Raw genomic sequence first — 22,251 nt, 5'->3', positions numbered from 1 at the left:
ATTTTCATATTCATACACTTTTCGTACAATTCCTCTCATTTACATTATTCACTTGTACAAATGATCGGCATTTTTATATACTTACAAGTACCGCAGACTCGTCAGTGCATCAAATATTCCGATCGGTAACGTTGATATTTTATTCCATTTCAGGTCTCTGAATCATAAACATTTTCCAATTAAGCTTAGTTGATAAACGTTGCAAAGGTGAAATATATAATTCCGTACACTCAAAATACAAGAGAATGGCTTCTAAAATAGATATGGCTTTAAAGACGAGAATTAGATCCATCAACAACGGTTTATCTATTTTCTAACAAAACTGTTCAATCATGATTATATTAGAAATTATCCAATCAAATCAAAACAAGAACACCGAAGCATTTCCCACATTTTTCTTTTATATCTAGATATTTTTCTTTACAGAACAGAAACGTTAAAGGTATACGAACGCATCAACTTTATGACTAGTAGGATATCTGTAGTTATATATCCTAAGCTTCTTATATCTGTGTAGCGATAATCAATTATCATCTGGTTATCATATCTATGTCTCTCAACTACAGCTCCCAACTGATTCAATGTAAAACTACATTTTCTGCTTATGATCAATTAGTTTTCTAAATACACACTGATTCACAATAAAGTTTCCAAACTAAGCTGTTGGATGAAAAGGATGTACAGAATTTATATGAACATGTGCTTAAAATATGTCCCCATGTTGGAAATGCTTATGTTGACTAATATTTTTATCTCAAACTGTGAAAGGATGGTAGTACTCAACATTATACTATTTTGATAGCATTTTCATCGTTGCATTTTGTGCTTTGGGTCATTGTGACAGAACGCATGTCTCCAATTCTTGATCAACACGTGATTAGATTTGAAAAATGTTTGTTGCAGTTTATAATTCAAATGTCAAATGAAATTGTACATACAATTTCATCACAAAAAAGAACGGCATAATCTGACTATGTATCAAATGTAAAACTTAAATGGCACCAATTTTGATGCACCAGATGCGCATTTCGACAAATAATGTATCTTCAGTGATGCCAAACCGAAATGTACGAAATAGCAATGAATTTTTAGAGTTATTATAAGGAAAACAGTGTGCCAAAAAAGTGAAGTCAAATTCGTCTAAGGATAAGAGTTATGCGTGAGGGAGATACTTCTTTATTTTGAAATGAATTTCTAAACTTGACAACAGCAATTAAATATGCATCCGTATTTTGAAGCAAGTAACAAAGTACTTAGTTACTGGACTGTAGAGACCCTCGGGGACTAACAGTCCACCAGCAGAGGGTTCGATCCAGGGGCCATAAAATACAATTCAGGAAGCGCGTTTATTTTGTCTATACATGTAATTCATTAAAAATGCATCACACTAGTTTAATATCTTGATTGGAAATTATCCAGTCAATTGGAAATAAGAACATCACAGCAGTTCTCACATTTGTTTATATTTCTATATGTTTTATTTACAGAACGGATATGTTAATTGTATACGAACATATCAACTTAATAACAACTTTTGCATTGACAAATAACTATTTAATCTGTAGTTGCTGATAATTCTTTTGTATAGGCAGGTGAACATTTGATTTGTTGATGTTTATAATTCGTTTGCATAGGTAGAAAAATATCCAATTTGGAGTTGTTTATAGTTATTTTGATAGGCGGGGTACATATTTTCAACCAGACATCAAGATGTTACTTGATTTCACCAAATAGATGAGTATCTACGATGATGATTATGCTTTATTTGACGTGGTTTCCTGTTCCAATGATGATATCAAAACCAACCTGTGATTTTACCAGAGGTCCATGCCAACCCTTTTCTTGATTTTGTATTTGATGTGAAATTGATAAAATTCATCACTGTTTATTAACTTCACTTGTTCATTGATCACCATTCGGTATCTTGACCTCTTTATTTCGGATAACTTATCACACACCATGCCTTATCGATATACCAGATGCAAGGTGAAGATAACTAACAGTGATCAATCTCATAACTCCTACAAGCAATACAAAATCAATGGAACATACGACATTACTTGCACTCTAATTATTCATGAGATGATAATTAATTATTCTACTACAAGTGAATGATGCTGTGTTTTTTGAGAATCTGAAAGAAAGTGTGTTTCATTGACAGTGCAACATTTTTAAATTCATACACTTTTCGTACAATTCCTCTCATTGACATTATTCACTTGTACAAATAATCGGCGCTTTTATAGATATGTCTGTAGTGCATTAAATATTCCATTCGGGAACGTTGTTAACTTAATGAAACTCAGGTATCTGAATCATACATATGTCTTGATTAGGATTAGTTCATCAATGCTATAATGCTGGAATATATCATTTTGTAAACTCAAAATGCAAGAGAATTATATTTACAATGAGCATGGTTTTAAGAATGAGAATGCGATCCATCAACAACAGTTAATTTATTTTCTAATAAAAATTTCCATTGATAATTATGTTGATTACAAATTATCCAGTCAAAACAAAATTAGAACACCTTAGAATTTCCCACACTTGTTTTATATCAGGATCGTTTTCTTTACTGATTGGAGATGTTAACATGGGTGTGCGAACACATCAACTTAATGACAACTGGGATAATTACATGTTCTCCTTCGTCACCTTCCTATAGCGATATTCCATTATCACCTGGTTATCATATCAAAGTCTCCCAATTGATTCATTTCAAAACTGCATTTTCTGCCTATGATCAATTTGGTTTTTAATTTCACACTGATTCAAAACAAGTTTTAACACTGAAAATTTAGATGAAGAGGGTGTTATCTTCACAATATTTTGTATGTAAATGTTCTTATTATTGTGTCCACATGTCAAAAAGGCTTAATTTACCGACTTTATCTCAAATAATCAAATTATGTACTTAACTTAAAAGTATGTTGATAGTATTTCCACCAATGTATCTTGTGTTTGTATGAAAGAGGCCTCTCAAATATTCTCAGAATAAGTATTTATGTTGATAGAATGCTGTATCCAGTCTCTACTTGATGAACATTTTATTTGTAGTTGTTTTTAATTATTTTGCATAGGCAGATTAACCTTTACTTTGTAGTTGTTTTAATGCTTTTCAATCAGCAGATATACATTTCATTTGTAGTTGTAACAGATACATATTTAATTCTTAGTTCCTTATGATTCGTGTGCATTGGCAGATACATATTTAAATTAAAGCTGTTTATAATTATTTTGCATTGGCAGATAAATATTTGATTTGCAATTGTGTATAACTGTTTTTCATTGGCAGATGAATATTTGATTTATAGTTGTTAATAATTCCTTTGCATCGGCAGATTAATATTAAATGTATAGTTGTTAATGTTTATTTTGTATAGGGAACTGTGACTTTTTAAAGCGATATCAATATGTTACTCAATTCCACCAAGAAGATGATTATTTACGATACTAATAATAAAGTGTTTTATATTACATGACTTCTTGTTCCAGTATTGATAATCAAAACCAACCTGTGGTATTACCAGAGGTCCGTGTTTACCCTTCTCTTGATTTTGTATTTGATATGGAACTTATCAAATCCATCACTGTTTATTGTTTTCACTTGTTTGTTATTCGCAGTGCAATATCTTGATCTCCTCATCAAAGCTATGTTATTACACAGTTTAACTCGTCAAGATATCAGATTTATTACCAATGACGCATACACAGGCATGCTTGCCACATATACGATTTTCATATGTGGATCATATGAATAGCTTCATATGAGAATCATAAAAAAGGACATCATGTGTGAATTATATGATGTGTTTCATATGATTTACATATGATTCACATATGTATATCATATGGAAGGGATTTCATAGTATGCACATATGAAGGTTTTGTGTGCATGTTGTGCTAACATGTTATATGAGAATCATATGTAAGGAAACTCATATTTAAATCATATGAGACATATATGTGTACTTTACATTAATTTGTAATATGTAGATGCTGGGAATCAAGTACTTATATTCATTCTACAACTACTTCTTGATTAAATATCAATACAAAGTACAAAAAAATTATTACTCAATATTCTCTAAAATATCTCAATCTTATAGATATGGACCAGCTTCAGCGATGAACAGAAATAAAAGATTTGACAGTGCATATTTACATAACTTTTGAAATAGGAATGAAAGATTCACATTTGTAAAAAGTGAAATTTTCACCAAAAAGAAGACAAAGCAAGATTAGCACTTGTCGATACGAAAATGTTGTGATAAATTTCAGTTTCTTTCATACACATATAAAAACATATATTTAGAAGTAACAAGTAAATCAATAACTGTACATGCTTTCAAAGAAGAAATACACAACTATACAACAAACAATAACCTGATTTTATAAAATCTTAATTTAAATAGTTATGATAAATATTTCCCAATTCTTCTCTCCTCCTTTTCCTCCAATTTCTCCCACTTGTCCAGTCTACCATCCTTATTGACGGTGTCCACAAACTTATGGAACTCAGTCCAGAAAGCAAAGCCACTTGTTCCTTCATTACGGAACAATTTCTGTGATGCGCAGAAAAATCTCTATGGAAATTAGAAATAAACATATACAAATATTGTTTCAGGTATTATGTATGCCTTTAAGTGAATCAATGCTAAAGTGAGATGATTTCCTTCTAAGGGAATGCTATTGTCTCAAGCTACAATCTGGAGTTCGCTCATAGCTCTTTCCAGAATGGGAGAGGATGGTACATTTTGACATTTTTGGCCGCGACATGTGACAACGGGTAAATGCATGCCAATTTCATTTCTTTTTTTTTTTTTAAATAAATAAACTTCAGATTGTAGTACAATGTAGTCTCATTGCAATTGAAATGAAAGTGTTTAGAATTTTTAAAAGTCTACTTGAATTTCTGATTTTACATGAGACAAAAATTTGATTCCCATGCAGGCAAGAGAAAGAAAATTAAATATTTCTTTCTCATATCAAATTTATGAATCTATAAAATATTGCAAGGCAAATGTGGGATAAACGAAATATTTATCTTAATATATAGAGCATTTTGAAAATTATTGTATAACTAATGTGGTTGAAAATGGTAAAACAAGCAATATTGCATGAAATTAATTACAAGCAATAAGGTCAAGCGTTCCCTCTCTATGTCCACAAGTGGAATTGCTGGTGGCAAAAAACACTTCCACAGGTAGTTGTGGAGGGACTTTCAAGAACGTCCCTCCACATCAATCTCCTTGTTGCCCATTGACTACAAAAAGGAATAGTGACTTCAAGCATATGTATACTTTTAACTAGATATTTCAAATAACATAATGTACAATTATTCAGATATCAAACTATTTCAATGAATTATGTGTATTTAATAGTTCACCTCACTGAAAAAAAGTTTCATTTACATGAAAACGTTTAACATTGTTTTACGTCTTAATTTGTAATGAAATATATTTACATTAAATCAAGACATCACGTTTTACTACACATGGTTTCTTAATTACCTTTGCTCTTGTCTGGTTCCTGTAATAAGTAAATTTTGTCGAGCCAAAGCTCGACAAAACCCTCAGGACATGACTTATTTCTGCCCAACCTGCTTTACTGGCAAAGTCCTTCAGCATTCCCTAAAAAAATGTTATCATACAGTTAGAAAATTCGTACCTGTTTTTGAAATAAAAACAACATATGGGGTTAATTTGTCAATGTCTTTGCCTCTCAGTGCAGCCATAACAATATGATATAGCTTCATTAACCTTTGTAAAATTTGGCTGATGCAGTTTGGTTGCATCAGTTCTTAGACGTATGTTCTTGCCAAATAAGTTATCATTTCAAAACTTTTATTGGGATGTAAATATGAGTTGGTCACATGATCAAAATCCCATAAAGGGCATTATGATGTATTGCATCATTTATCAACACGCATTTACATCCGAATAATGTTTCAGTATGGAAATAATATTTAAATGATTTATTAATTTAAACATCAAAGGTATAAAATAAATGTTTGAACATGTTGTATGACCACTTATGATCTTGGCTTTGCACCTCTTGAGAAGAAGAGTTTTAAGGATTTTTCAGTTATATTCCTATATAAAACTTTATTTGTCTATTGTGACCCTGCCTTAGCCCCAGGAATCATGATTTAAACAACTTGAATCTACACTAATGTATTGAAGCTTTCACAGAAGTTTGATCTTTTCTGGTCCAGTGGTTTTTGAGTAGATGTTATGAAAAATGCAATTCAATTTTCTTTAATTCTACAAAAATCAACCCTTGCAAGAGGTTGTGGTCCTTCATTTGAAGAAACTGAAATCCACTTCACACAAGGATGCTTGTTGGCAAGTTTGGTTAAATAATGGTTAGTGGTTCTTAAAAAGAAGTGAAAAATGTGAAAAGTTTACAGACGTACGGACAAACAGACAGATGGATGCCAGACACCCTTCGAACAGAAAAACTCTTTGCCTCAGGTGAACTGATGATTGGAATTGGAAATGTTGCCTCTTACAGCAAGAAATGTACTTTTCACTATGGAAACAAAAACAATATGTCCCAATTTAAGGTACTCATTCTTAATTTTGTTAGCAAGGTAAACACCTTTGCACCTCTTTTGAAGTATGTAACCAGTTAACAATTTTCACTGTTCATCAGAATTATATCAACTAACAAACCTGTATTTCTTGATCTTGGAAACTGATCCACGGAAATACGCTGAATTTGGCTTTTAGGAAGTTTACATACTCCTTCTGTGGAAATACAATTAATTAATTAATTTACAGTGTATATAGAATAAAACAGGTATATGATGGCTTTAAATAAGAGGCCCATGAACCACAATGCTCAACTGTTGCATTGTGTTGCACCACCTTAGAACCCAGGGGCCATAATTTGAACACCATTGAATCTACACTTACTGACAATTAATGCTTCCATGTAAATATGATAAATGACGGCTTTGCTGTTCTTGATAATTAGCTTTCAAAATCCTTTCCAATAAATTCCATTGTCAAACTCTTATCATCTATTGTGGCCCCCACCCTGTCGTTGGGGTTCAAGATTTCAACAAACTTCATTGAATTTACGCCAGTTGTGGAGGCTTTCACATAAAGATAAGTTTTCATGGTTTTGCAGCTCTTGAGGAGAGAAGTTTTAAACATTATCCCTGTATTTTGCTAATTAAAACTTAAATTACCTATTGTGGCCGCACCCTACCTCCGGGGGCCATGATTTGATCAATTTACAAGCTAAACTATGTCATAAACTTTTCACATAAGACTTTCATCTGTTCTGGGTCAGTGTTCTTAATTAGAAGATTTATACAGTTTTTTTCCTATATATTTTGATGTAAAAAATCACAAGTCCCTAATGTGGTTCAATAAAACCCCCAGGGACCATAATTTGAACACTTTACACACTACATTACTTCAGAGAGCTTGCATATCTGAGTTTCATCTTTTCTGGTTCAGTGGATCTTGAAAAGAAGATTTTAAAAAAATCCAATATATTTCAATATGAAACTTTGATCTATTGTGACCCTATATACGACCCACAGGGGCCATGACAACTAGACAGATGGACGGACGGGTGATCAGAAAAGCTCACTTAATGTTTCAGTTCAGGTGAGCTATAAATATGTAACTGGTCTGCAGTTATACTAGCATAAGACAAGTACAATGTTATTGGCTTTGTAAATAAATGATTCATGAATACTTTTACTAAAATTAAAAGTTTCCATCATAGGTTTTAGTTAATTTAATTCACTTTCTGTTGGAATATAAAATGGATCATATTAACTGTTAATCTTATATGACTTTTATTACAAATGATATATACCAATAGCAAGGTGTAATTTCACCATATCTCAATAGTTGACCCTTCTACTGACACCTTGGTCATTGAGAGTGCTGCTTTGTTCTTAATTCTTTGGATCTATCCTCCAATTTGTTAACCTCCTCTGTCAGCTTTTTCTGTTCTTTCAGTTAAAAGAACATTAAATATTCCTTATTTATGAAGGTTTTGCTTTTGGTCAAGCTGCGCATTCAATTCTAATTCTAAGAGAAATATGTATTAAACAAACAAGCATCAATTATCTTATAATCACTTATTTATTTATTTTTTTCCCCCAGAAAACATTAATATTTAGAAATAAAAAAATTACTGAAAAATGATATATTACTTTTGAATAAATTGATACTTATGAATAAGTTAATCATTACAATAATTAAAAAAGAAAGAAATTAAGATCCTTACAAATTTCTGACAACACTGCCATAATTTTACCATGTGGAGGGATGTCAACAGTGGGAGGAGCAGGCGGTGATTCAGGAACTACTCGAGCTTATGAAGCATCTGACAGATTTAAGAGAGCTCCCACTTGTGAGTTTTTGAATAGGTCATCTTGAGAGTCCTGTGAATAAATGTCAAATGCACCTTAATGACTGAATGTAAATTAAAAGTTAATGAATTGTTTATTTATGATTCCTGTTTGTTTATGATAAAACCAAAATATCAGACAGTTCTTATATCCATTCCTCATTTTTGTTTGAGTTACTGCCCTTAGACATTGAGTAAACACGCATAGATACTTGTATTGCATTAAAATCTTAACATTGTATTTATAGATATGGGTCAGTGTATTGAATATAAACAAATTTAGCGATACTTACTGCCAAGTAGTCTCTCTCCAACTTTCCGAACCTTTATGTTTTGATCGTCTGCTAGAGCGTGCTAAAATATGCTTGCCTACCTTTTCGCTTGAACCGATGCCAAGTAATGTAAACAGTATGCAAAGCGTTTTCTGAACATCGATTTTGACACTGACAGTTAGCGCGATGGCTTTTCGCTGAAACGTCTGTGATGTGTCATTTGACAAAATAAATCATTTAAATCGACACAATATTACAAGAACACACCTATTAAATGACAGCTTCAACAGCCTGATGAACACCTGTTGTGACAAGGAGGAAAATCTCGGCAATACGACGAAGTTTAGTTCGTTTCAAGAATACGCAGAAATTTTAGATAACAGTTTCGCAACGTTAATTAACGATGACGATTCGGATACCGATGGGGAGACTGAACCCGTCTCGGAGACAGAGGATTATGATCTCTTGGTATTGTACTTTGAAATTCTGTATCATTATTTAGAAATTTTATTAATTTACAAAAAGTTGCTGAGTGTAAACTTTAGACCGTTTAGTTTCATGTTTACAAAGGGTAGGAAAATATTGACACTTTGTTTTTAGAATGAAGGCTTCAGCAGTGACTCTGAGAGCCAAACATACAAGGACCAAACAAATGACAGCAAGTGGTATCCATTTTCAGACAAGCAGAGTCTTCTTTTATATGGATTGCTTCATAGTACAACACATCATATTGTAAGTAAAATGTGAAAATTATATTAGAATCCAAATTAAAAAAACAAAAAAAAAACTAAACAAGAATTTTCACATTCATTACAAACAAATTGAATCGAATTATACTTGTTTAGAACAACTGACCACACATATTTCCCTTATCATCAATTCTGAAAATGCATTTTGTGTGTTTGTGTGTGGGAGGTATGATTGTATGACATTTGAATTAATTAAATAATTAATTATTTGTTTCAGCAATGTGCTTTGATACATGACCAAGTCAGTATTTCTTATATTGATACTGAAATTTGCATCAGTGATATTCCCCAACTCTACTTGTTTTTGAACAGTAATAATAATGTATAACCAACGACAGTATCTTAAAGTGTCATTCCTGTCAATTCCATTTTGTTTTCTTTAAAAGAGTTTGGAAGTGGCGAAGTATGTGTGGTTCATTTTAAAAGAAGTTGGTGTTCCCAATGCACCATCATCAAATGATATCAGAAACATGAAATTTGGGGACTTGGATGTAAACAGCTTGATAGCTAAGGTAAGGTTCATCATTCATTTGGTATGAGTAAAAATGCAAAGGCGGACCCAGAAATTTGTGTCGGATGAGGGGGTCTAGCACTTGATCTTTTAGGTATGTTTCACAATCTCCACCCCCACCCGATTTACGCCTTTTGCTTGTGCACATATTAACATTAAACTTACTTCTTGTTTCCCACATTCTAGTCATTGCTATGGACATATTCACATCCGATTTTCAATGATAAAAAGAGCTGGTTTAAAGGTTACTCGCAATAGGTGGAGGGGGCTGGGGGTGCATAGGCCCCCAGAAGCTCTGCAGTAAAAAAAAAATTATGTTACATATACTCTTTAAGAATTTTTAAATCATACTTGTATCTGACGAAAATAAAATATCGTAAATATATACACATGTATCAGTGTTTCGTCCCATTTATCCTGATATACTAGTGTTGATAAATTTGAATAGTGTAATTGCATATAAGTATCCACCTTTCATATCATTTTCACTAAACGTCACGTTGAAATTGAATAAATTAATTTTTTGTTCTGCTAAAGCGGGTGGGTGGTGTCTGGACACTCCCACCCTCACCCCCATGGATCTACCCTTCAAATGCATACTCATCACACTTGTATTCATGGTGATCCAATCAGTGTTTTGTTGTTGGATATGGAATTCATTTTAAGAGTAGCTAAGGACAGATTCAGATTTTTTTTCAGATTGCAGTTATAAAAAATGTTCATGAGTATAAAAAATTTGTTTTGTTTTAGTTTTTTTTTTTTCATTGTGAAATATATATTTATTGCTTTAATTCAACTGATATATTACACAGTATTTTAATGTTGAAAAAAAAAACCTTTAATCTAACCAATACTTCCTACATAGGAAAGGTGTCAGGAATCTAACCATATTCCCAACCTTCTTAACATTTCATTTTTTTTAAATACTGATATTTTATTTACATTGAAAACCCTTTAATTTAACCAATATTTCCTACATAAGAAAGGTGTCAGGAAATCTAACCATATTCCCAACCTTCTTAACATTTCACTTTTTTTTAAATACTGATATTTTATTTACATTGCCAAAAAGTTGTATTCAGATTTATTGTAATATCAGGGAGAAGATGACAATGGTTTACCTTTATACAATCTGAAACCAACTGAAATTGCCAAACTCCACTTGAGCAATCCTTCAATGTCAAAGAACATTGCCAGATATGTATAAATAGGAACACATATTATTTATAATGAAAATGAAAAGGTAAAACCATAGTATAACCAAATGTAGTGAAAGTAGTTCACGAATAACTGTGAGGTATATTACTGTCACAGGGCACGCCACTTTATAAACTTCAGTAATATACAATTGATGCAGATCTTTGTTATCTCAAACACTAACTGATATCAGGGACGTGTCAACATGAACTGGCAATCCCAGCCGCTTTTTCCGTTATGTTTTTTTTACCTTGTTTTCTTGAATCCTCGCATATTTCTAAGTTTAATCTTGGTCTGGTTGAGTTCAAGATAAGGAGGTTCGACTTAATTGTAATTTAACTCTAAATTCTTCTCATTAAGATATCCACGGAAAACTGGTCATGTAGGTGAGCAAAAGGACGACAGTCGCCTCCATGAAATCGGATCCCCTTGGGCATCATTTGGTGATACTCATTTCCATGTGGGTAATGTTGTGGAATCAACAGCTGTCCATATTATTGGAAGCATAAGATCATTTTACGAGAATGAAGAGGTATATTGTTAAACTTTCCTTATTTTTTAAATTAGGTTAATTAATCACTCGGTATATTTTAAACAAAACTTTTGTGAAATAAGAGGTAAATATCTACAAGTGTTTAAAGTTTGCAGAACTTCAATAACTAACTCAAAATTGCAAAAAATATTCATCCAAATAAATATTAGCTAAGGGTTACCTGAATTCAAACTGAAAATATTCTAAAACTTTGATTTTAAATTTCTAACTGCTGATATAACCATTATACAGCATATATTTTATTATTTTGCATATTTTTACTTTTGTAGGAAAATTTTATTCTGGCTGATTTAGAAATATTGAAACAGGAAAGGAATGAAGACAATCAAAGGTACAATGTAGTGTCCAATTCATACCCTTGTAATTTGAAATGTGTATTGGCTTAACTATTGATTGATTGATTGATTGTATCTCGGATTCGAGCCCTGATCTTCCGCATGCAGGTGAACGCTCTAACCTCTAGGTCATCGCAACTGTCGTAGAATGAATAGAAATACTTCATCTCCAGCATCTGCATATTACATAATTAAAGTACACATACATGTCTCATATGATTTACATATTATTTTCCTTACATATGATTCTTAACTAAATTTGGACATTAAGTCTATAAACTTCTGTTGAGGCCAAAATGCATGAATATGATCAGGATTTTAGAGTCCTCATCAACCGTAAAATATTCATTTGAAAACAGTGTTCCAGTTTGGGTGTGAAGAAAGTTGTCATTGCCTGAAAAATTGACATGATTAATACTTAGATGACAGATAGGTTAATGGTCAGTTTGTTTGATATAAATGCAAGCTTCATAGGTAAAATATGTTACAAGTCATGATTATAAATTTTAGACAAAGTCCATTTGCAGTTTTTATCTCACATGAGCTGAAAGCTTACGTGAGCTTTCCTGACATAGTGCAGATTCAAGTTTGTCAAAATCATGACCCCTAAGATGAGGCGACAATAGGGGATCAAAGTTTTACATACGAATAGGAAACATTCTTAAATATGAGCCAAAGTGACTCAGGTGAGCGAAGTGGACCATGGACCTCTTATTGAGGAGATTTTCACTATTAATCAAAATTCTTTTTGTTATTCTTACTGTGTTTTATACACACAATGTATAGAAAAAGACTGTGTTTAATGAAAGCAACTAAGTTACCCTAATAGTTTTTATTTTAGGATAAGTCTGAGGTTCTGAATTCGTATCAGAATCAACACATTCCAAAACTGTTAATTCCTGTGAATTTGTTCATTGATGACACATCTACAAATATCAGTAGGAGATGGCTGCCAATGCAACTAGCAGGTATCTAAATTTAATAGCTTTTTTTTTTCTTTGCTTAAACTGTATAAAGTACCAACACCAACATACATATACAGTGGAGCTTCGTTAAACAAAGTGGTTCCCGGCAAAATCATCCGGATAAATGAAGCGTCCGGATAACTGAATCACATATATTTTATCTTCACATAAGTAACCAATATGCTTACTTTATTGTTGCGTAGAAAGTTATATCATTATATTTAACCATTTGCATTAGTAAATAAATCATGATAATGTTAACATTTACATGCATTTCAAAGCTCTAAAATTGAAATATACGTGTGTAGTGTATTTGCCTTTATCACGACTCAGACAAAATTGTTGAAATCTAATTGGTCAGATCTTGGTCACATGACGTCGCGAAAAAAACCCGTATCATTCGAGTAAAATCTGTATTTAGCGAGTAATTTTATTTATCGTCGGGTTCGACTTGCAGTCGTGTCAAAAGAAAATACGTTTGACTAAGTTGTATGGTATAAACCCCCCACATATACAGTTAGAGGTCTTCGACGTGATCAATTCCTTACACAGTTAGTTAGTAACCTGATACGGAAAAATACATGGTGTGAAAAGAAAACCGTATCGGGCGAGGCGAATGTACATTAGCACTATAAATCAATATACAACATTAGTTGATCAACGCTACAATGCTGGAATACATCATTCTGTAAATTCAAAATGCAAGAAAATGGTATTCACAATAATTATGGCCTTAAACACGAGAATTAAATCCATCAACAATAGTTTACCTATTTTCTACCAACATTTTTCACTCATCATTATTTTGATTAGAAATTATCCAGTCAATTCAAATAAGAACATCACATCCTTTCCAACATTTGTTTGATATTTGGATCTTTTTTTTCTTTACAGAACAACACTGTTGATGGTATGCGAACACATCAAAATTGATGACAAATCTGATGTCATGTTCTCCATCATCAGCTTCCTATATCTATGCTGCGATAGTACATTATCACCTGGTTAATATATCAATTGATCCAATTCAATTCTGCATTTTCTGCTCATTATCAATTTGTTTTCTAAATTAGCACTGATTGAAAAAAGTTTTCAAACTAAACATTTAGATGAAAAGTATATAAAGTTTACAGTGATTTGTTTGAAAATGTGCTTAAAATGCGTCTCCATGTTGAAATGGTTTATATTTCCTTTATTCTATCTCAAACTGTGAAAGGATTGATGTACACAACATTATACTATTTTGATAATATTTTCAACAAATCATTTTCTGCCTTAAGGAATGGTCTATCCACGCTTCTCAGAATGTGTAGTCATTTCGAGAAAAAGATATGTCTCCAGGTTTTACTTGATCAGCACGAGCTCAGAGTTCAAAAATGCATTTTGTAGTTTATAAATCAATTTAAACCGTTCATACAATGTAATCGAAAAAAAGAACGTCATGAACTGATTATGTATCAAATTCAAATCAAGAAGCGCATTAATTATGTCTACACATGTAATTCACCGAAGGGGTGTTATACTATTCTGTATTGATAAAGTCTAATATGATGGAAGAAATATAGGAGTCATAAGATTAATCGTTGTTTGTTATTTTCACCTTATTAATAATATAATTTACACCATTGTGTAGATAAATATTTCAGACAAATATCAAAATACGTAAGATTGGTTCTTTATCCATTTTTCAATTTTACTTAAACTCACCAAGAAGTGGATGTTGTATGTGTTGCTATATATAAATGAGTCTCCTTTTATCTATTTTTTTTTATTTCCAGTGTCAATATTCAAAACGTTGAATCCCATTTCTGGTATTTCCAGAGGTCCGTCTGTACCCTTCTCTTAAGTTTATATTTGCATGAGATGTTTAAAGCAAGATTTATTTAACATTTTCTGCACGAGAAGAAAGAACCTCTTGCTGTGACCTTCAATTCGACATTTAGATGTATCGACAACCTATTATTTATCAACAATGATTTTCATTCATATGTTGACTGGATATATCCAACTGAACTCAAATTAAAAGACAACACAGTCATCCACTTCTGCTTCATATGTATCTATATTTATTGAAAGTAGTTATAAACGGCGAACTAACAACTCAAGTTTATGACAAACGGGATTGCCTCAAGTTTTCCATTATCAATTTCCCAGATTAATGTACCATTATTCCAATGTCACCTGCATGTAGTGTACGTATATCTCTAGTGATTCGGTACACAAGAGCTTGTCCTGACTTATGGTCATTTTAAAATCGAAGCAGGCTACTGACAAAGAAGGTGATTGTGTTGGAGTTCCAACAATCTCGTTTAAAGTCAACATTTCACAAATCATATGGTCATTGTAGCGATTTGGTTTGCCAATATAACATGACATTGAGTTAAGTGTTGCCTGTCGTGTTTCATAGCGATCGTTATAGCGTTTTTTGGACACTAAGTTTGACTACGGATGCATTATTTTACCTGATCAAGATATAAGGCTCACGGTGGGTTTGATCGTTCGACAGGGAGTGTTTACTCCTCCTAGACACATGACCTCACCCTTTGTATATCTAGGGTCACGTGTTTGCTAAGCTCTCTATTATGTATTGATTATAGGAGTTATCAGATTTATCACTATTCGTTATCTTCACCTTTCATGAGATTTATTATTGTTCATTATTTTCAATTGTTTATTGATCACTGTTCGCAATCTTCGCAATTTCATCTTTCTGGTATTTACGGTATCACAAAGCATGACTTATTGTGATGTCAAATATGCCATGAATGACTCTTAAAATAGTTCATGCACTATTATGATTCATGATGTATTTAATGACTGTATTTCAAATTAGTCATTTACCAGTGTATGCTAATCTGAAATAGATTTTTATGCCATTATCATGATGACGTAAATTTGTCAAAAATGTTTACAATACAAAAAACCTTTCCTACACTTACTATCAATAACATCATTTGTTATAGAAATAAATTGTATCCACATAGCTATATGTATGGTGCTTCTAAGTTTCTAAATGCATCAAAGAATTCGGTAACGTTGTTCTTTGATTGTTACTCACGCATCCGAATAATAAAAACAATCCTTATTAACCTTAATTGATCAACACTACAATCACGAAATACATTACTATGTAAACTGATTCAATAGTCTAGAGAATAGTATTTGCACTAACTATGGTTAAACACAAGACGTAGATACACCAACGATGGTTTATCTATTTTCTAACGATAATAGGTTTTTTTTTTCATATGTTAATTAAAGATAACTGGATTTTTTTTTTCAAATTAATTGTATAGTTGAATTTCTCCCCAGAACACAGGTGTTCATGGTCAACGGATACATTAACGTGATAGTAAGTGGGATATATTCAGGTTTTTCCTCATCGCCTTCCCGCATTTATGCAGCAATATTATATTATCATATTGTCATGTTATCTATGCATCCCAAATGATTGAATACATCACAACTTTTTCTGCTGATTGGGAATTTGGTTTGGCATTTATTAATGACTCAAATTAGGTTTTCACACTACGATTCTAAATCAAACAATTGTACGAATTGCAATGCTTTTAAGGCAAATTTGCTGGACATTATGACCCAATGCCCAAAGATGAATGACTGACTTATAATTAGCTGTCTTATCTCAACTATAATAGGATTGTTTACTAAACATTAGACGATAAATGCACCATTGCTACATAAATATCGGAAACTAACGATGGCGAAGCTAAACTAATCCCACTTGACATAAATTTGAATTGTTAGTTTACTGTTAATGACTTTTTTCAATAAAATATCCAAATGCGAAGCAGATGCGGAATCTGTGATATCTTTTTTTTTTCAAATTTACAGTGATATATCGAATCGATATAAAATTAGTATTTTCAATCAATAAGACGTCATATGAAAACAGGTCATCTAAAACCGGAATACAATCCGTACTCATGGGAATTTCAACAGACTGTTGGAAAACCTGATCATCAGAGGCTAGGGAAATATCATTGACAATGAACTTCAACATGTTTGTTTTTTATTTCAACTTTAGGGTATTCGTGCGTGGTATAAGAGTGATGGCTAACAAAGTAATATGTTGCATTACTGATCTCTAGATACGAATATTTCGTTTTTTTCTGAAGAAGGAACTATCCATAATGTCTGAAAGTCTAGTCTTTGATTTATCGTGATGAGTGGTTGTGTAAAGTGTTAAAAAGTCATACGGTTTGATGTTGTGTGTTTCAGAAAAGCTTTTGCGATTTCAAATCTAAAAGAAATCTTAAAATCTGTTTAAATACATATTTGATATACACTGTTTATGATATATGTTGTGGCACAGTATGTTTGATTTTTTTATTTTACAGTTGTTAATGGTTTCATAAGAAGCATAAATAGGGGCTTTTTACTTGCCCTACCAAGTAGTGTATATTTGTTTGTAAAGGTTTTTGTGAAGGTTGGGAGTCCAGTATAGGTACGGTAACTCATGGTATTGTATCCCATTGAATGGAATGTTAAATGTGTCTAAAACTGAAAACTTGATTTTGAAGATTTTCATCTTTTGATTACCAAATGTGGAATTAATACCAAATGTGTGTAAAATAAAGGTGTGATAATGAGTCGTTTAATCAATGGAAAGATAACAAAATATTCCAGAATCCGGAAATGTTCAGTGTAAATAAGGCATAGTACATCTTTGTAACGGAATTGAATGTATATTTCATATGAAATGATCACAGATTCCACATCAGTTCACACAAATTTTCCCTGTATACATTGTGTGCAGTACTATAGGTACAGATACGTTGACATGTGTACATGGAAAAAGAGGGGATAATGCTTGTTTCGAATCATATTCTATAATATTTAGAATGCTTGACCCTTTTAATGAAATATGAATATTGATGTGTCTTCTCCGGATATTATTAGATTGTGACTAATAATACATGATATTAATTCTTAATGCACAATACTTGTGAAAAAAATACACACTAATAATTAGCACTGTAGTGATATCCAAAATTTACAGGTATTCATTTATGGCATCGCACTTTACGAGCTCGGTTGTTTGGGATGTAAGTGATTAACAAACGCCCACAAAAAGTCTTTCACTTTATCGGAACTAAATCGACCCGAAGCAATGGTCCCATAATTTATGTAAGTACAAAACGTATTACTATTAACATTAATGAGACCAGGGATTGCATTCAGATCGTTCATTATTGGTATATCGTTGAGGCAGACAACATTATATTGAACTGTACGTAAACGTTTCAAAGAATGTATTATTTTTGATTCAAATACAAGAATATACGAAAACAAAACTTACATCTTTGTATTGAAAGACAACGGTGGGTATAGGCGTAAAATCCTTGTCAAATCAATTTCAACTGATATTTTTATAGATATACTTACAATGTCTGCAGACTCGTCAGTGCATCAAATATTCCATTTGGTAACGTTGTTATTTCATTTGCATCCAGGCCCCTGAATTTATAAATATTTCCCGATTAAGCTTAGTTGATCAACGCTACAATGCTGGAATATATCATTCTGTAAACTCAGAGTGCACGAAAATGGTGATGACAATGAATGTGGCTTTAAAAACGGAAATTAAATCCATCAACAACAGTTTCTTTATTTTCTAACAAACATTTCAAATCATATGTTTATTACAAATTATCCTGTCAAATCAAGATAAGAATACCACCGAATTCCCCATATTTGTTTTATATTTAGATCCTTTTTTCTTTACAGAAGGGAGATGTTAACATTGGTGTGCGAACACATCAACTTTTTGACAAATGTAGTAAATTCAAGTTCTCAAACGTCAGCTTCCTATATACATGTAGTGATATTCCATTATCACCTGGTTATCAAATCAATAAATCTCATTTGTCTTAATTCAAAACTGCATTTCCTTGTTATCATCAATTTGATATCTAATTTCGCGCTAATTCAAAACAAGTTTTAAATAAATAGAAAGTAAAAATGCAATAATGTATATGAAAATGGCCTTAAAATATCCCCATGTTGAAAAAGGTTATATTTACTTATATTTTGTTTTTATTTCAAACTATAAAATATTATTGTACTCAACATTATATTATTTTGATAGTATTTTCATCAATGTATTTTGTGGTTTTAGGAATGGTGGTCTATCAACTGTTCTCAGAATATGTAGTCATTTTGACAGAATATGTCTCCAGGCTTCACTTGTTTAACATGCGGTCAGATTTAAAAGATGTTTGTCGCAGTTTATACTTCAAATTATTTTTTTTTCATACAATTTGCATCACAAAAAGGACGTCTTAAACTGACCATGTATGAAACACAATTTAGGAAGGGCATTAATTTTGTCTACACGTGTAATTCACTAAAGATGTGTCATACTATTCAGCTTGATAAACCCCAAGAAGACAGAAAATCTATCGGAGTCATAAGATCGATCACTCTTTGTTATGTTCACCTTTTCATTCATAACACAATTTACAACAGTATGTAGATGAATATTTCAACTGATATCAAGATACGTAAGATTAGTTCTCTATTCATTTTTCAGTTTTACTCAAGATTCTGTGTGTCATTGTCATCATCACGTAAATATATCGAAAAAGATTTCAAAGCAATACAGCTTTCCTACCATTACTATCATCAACATGATTCATTTGATATAGAAATAATTTGTATACATATAGACATATGTATAGTGCTTTTAGATCCGTGAATGCATCAACTAATCCATTCGATAATCATGTTCTTTGATTGCTACCCATGCATCCGAATCGTAAAAAAACAAATCATGATTAGTCTTAATTGATCAAAGCTACAATGATGAAATAAACTGAATGAATATTCTAGAGAAATGTATTTGCTAACGAAACAACTATCCTTTATGTCTTAAAGTATAATCTTTATTTTATCGTGGTGAGTGATTGTGTAAAGTGTTGAAAAGTTATACGGTTTGATGTTGTGGGTTTGAGAAAAGTTTTGTGATTCCAAATCTAAATGAAATCTGAAAATGTTTTAAAATCCACATTTGATATACACTATATCTGGCATATGTTGTGACACAGTATGTTGTATTTTCTATTTTACAGCTGTAGATATTTTCGCAAGGAGCAAAGAGAGGGGCTTGGTAAAACATTTACCCCATTCAGCAATGTATCTTTATTTGCAAAGTTTTTTGTAAAGGTACCGCAACTCATATTCTTCTATTCCATTGAATTGAATATCAAAATATGTCTAAAACTGAAAACCATGATATTGAAAATACCTATTTTAAAATTTGAAGATGACAAAAACCACTTAAATATTAACACGCAGGCGAGTATTTCCATTTTAATTTTCCAACACTTTCACTCAAACATGCCAAAGTCATACTACTTCAATAGATCTGATAATTCAACAGTTTTCTTTCAAAATCTCTAAATGATAAATTCAAAACAAAACACTGTACAAACTCCTTTTCATGAACATTATCATTATCCCTATTTCTCTATTTTTGTATCAAAATATTTTTTTATTTATAGTCTGCTTATTTCAATTCAAAATCTCACAGACTCAAAATAAGTTTTCAACCTATAATTCTAAATCACAAAATAATTATTTTTGGAATACATTTTTATGTAAATTTGCTTAAAAAATGTGACCCAATGCCAGACAAGAGGACTACTGATTTATATTTACGACCTTGACTGAAACTATAAATAGATTGTTTCCCCAACATTAGACGATTTTGGTAGTATTTTCATCAGTTCATTTTGTGGTTATAATAAAAATGATCTTTGAACTATCCTAAGAATAAGTAGTCATGTTGGTAGAATGTATGTCTCCAGACCCTACTTGATAAATACACGGTACTTCTACAGTTGTTTGTAGTAGATTAAAATTTAGATTTAACTGCATTTACAATTTCATCAGAAACAAATCAGAAGTCGACAATTTTCAACATAAAAATCAAGGAAGTCACCAATGTTGCTTCAACGTTTATTCACGGAAGGGGTATCCTATATTTCCGTATTTGTAAAACCTATGTTGACTAAGACGATGTATTCATAACATTATTCTTTGATAACTGATACATAGATGCATATTTGAAACGTGTATGAAGATATGTAAGGTCGGTTCTGTATTTGTCTGTCGGCTTTACGTAATGTTATCAAAAACATTATAGCATCTGCTAGATGTAAATACGCATCTGTTGAATCTAGGGTTATTTTTTTAAAACGTTGGATCCCATATCTCTTATTTCTAGAGGTCTTTAATTACAGTTCTGTAAGCCGTGTGTGGTATGGGGTTTATAGAATTCATCACTGTTTACTATGTTCACTTTTTCATTGTTTACGGTTCGGTATATTGACCTCTTCGTCTAAATTAAGCTATTTGATTTAAACATATTATATTGAGACACTTAAAAGGATTGGACAACAAGCATATCCTATGTAGACCCTTCCCCAAATCCAAACTAGTCTATCACGCACTATGACTTTTCGAGATGTCATATATTGTACATTTGTATCAATGGACCATATGACAATACATACACTGAAATGATTCATGAGATGAGTAACAAACAGTGATCCGTTAATGTATCAGAATGTGACACAAATTCTGTAGTATTCACAGGACGACGTAAAAAATAGAAAACGGTTTCAAGTAGACACTTTTCGAACAATTACCCTCATGAACATTAACAAGTCCGCCCCAAGTAATTCAATGAGCAACGCATTTTTTTGCTGCTGATCAATTTGATTTGTAATTTCGCACAGATTCAAAAAAAAGTTTTTAAAATGAAAGATGTACGGGTGACATACTTTTTATCCACATTTCGATACGAATATGATCCAATGTTGAAAAGGAACTACCAATTCATACGTTACTTCAAAATATGAAGTTTTTGTACTCAGCATTACACTACTTTGGTTGCATTTTGGTCGATGTATTTTGTGCTTGTAGGAAAGGTGGTTTATCAAATATTCTGCGAACGGAACGATTTGGAGTTAATATTCAAAACGCTGGATCCTGCTTCGGATATTTCCAGAGGTCGCAATTGGTTTATCTTATTTTTATATTGTTCATGGGACTTGTGAGAGCGATTCCTGTTCATTGCTTAATGTTTTTTATTGACCAATGCTCGGTATCTCCACCTTTTCATGTAAACAGAGCTATTAAACATCATCACTTATCGTGATTTCATACAACACCTATACTATTATGTTTCATGAGATAAATAATGATTGCATTTCAAAGGTGTAATGTACGAGTTTAGAGGAATATGAAACATATTTTATTTC

General features: G+C 31.9%; 1 protein-coding gene and 1 long non-coding RNA gene across 2 annotated transcripts in view; both read right to left on the bottom strand.

Annotated features, from left to right (window-relative positions):
* The window catches only part of LOC125665416 (leucine-rich repeat-containing protein 15-like), a 996,853-nt gene that overhangs the window by 314,293 nt on the left and 660,309 nt on the right, over nucleotides 1-22,251 (bottom strand). Inside the window, exon 7 of the mRNA XM_056150956.1 lies at nucleotides 86-157. Within this exon, the coding sequence (XP_056006931.1) occupies nucleotides 86-157 (72 nt within the window). The remainder of the gene's footprint in view (nucleotides 1-85; nucleotides 158-22,251) is intronic.
* On the bottom strand, nucleotides 5,144-6,758 carry LOC130050786 (uncharacterized). Its single transcript, XR_008799047.1, has 3 exons — nucleotides 6,681-6,758; nucleotides 5,517-5,636; nucleotides 5,144-5,269 (listed from the first exon to the last, which is right to left on the bottom strand). It is a non-coding gene; the product is annotated as an uncharacterized LOC130050786 (long non-coding RNA).

This window comes from Ostrea edulis, chromosome 10 (assembly GCF_947568905.1).
Source record: "Ostrea edulis chromosome 10, xbOstEdul1.1, whole genome shotgun sequence".
Classification (NCBI taxonomy): domain Eukaryota; kingdom Metazoa; phylum Mollusca; class Bivalvia; order Ostreida; family Ostreidae; genus Ostrea; species Ostrea edulis.
Note: the sequence above shows the minus strand (reverse complement) of the source record. Positions and strands in the feature narration are given on the sequence as shown.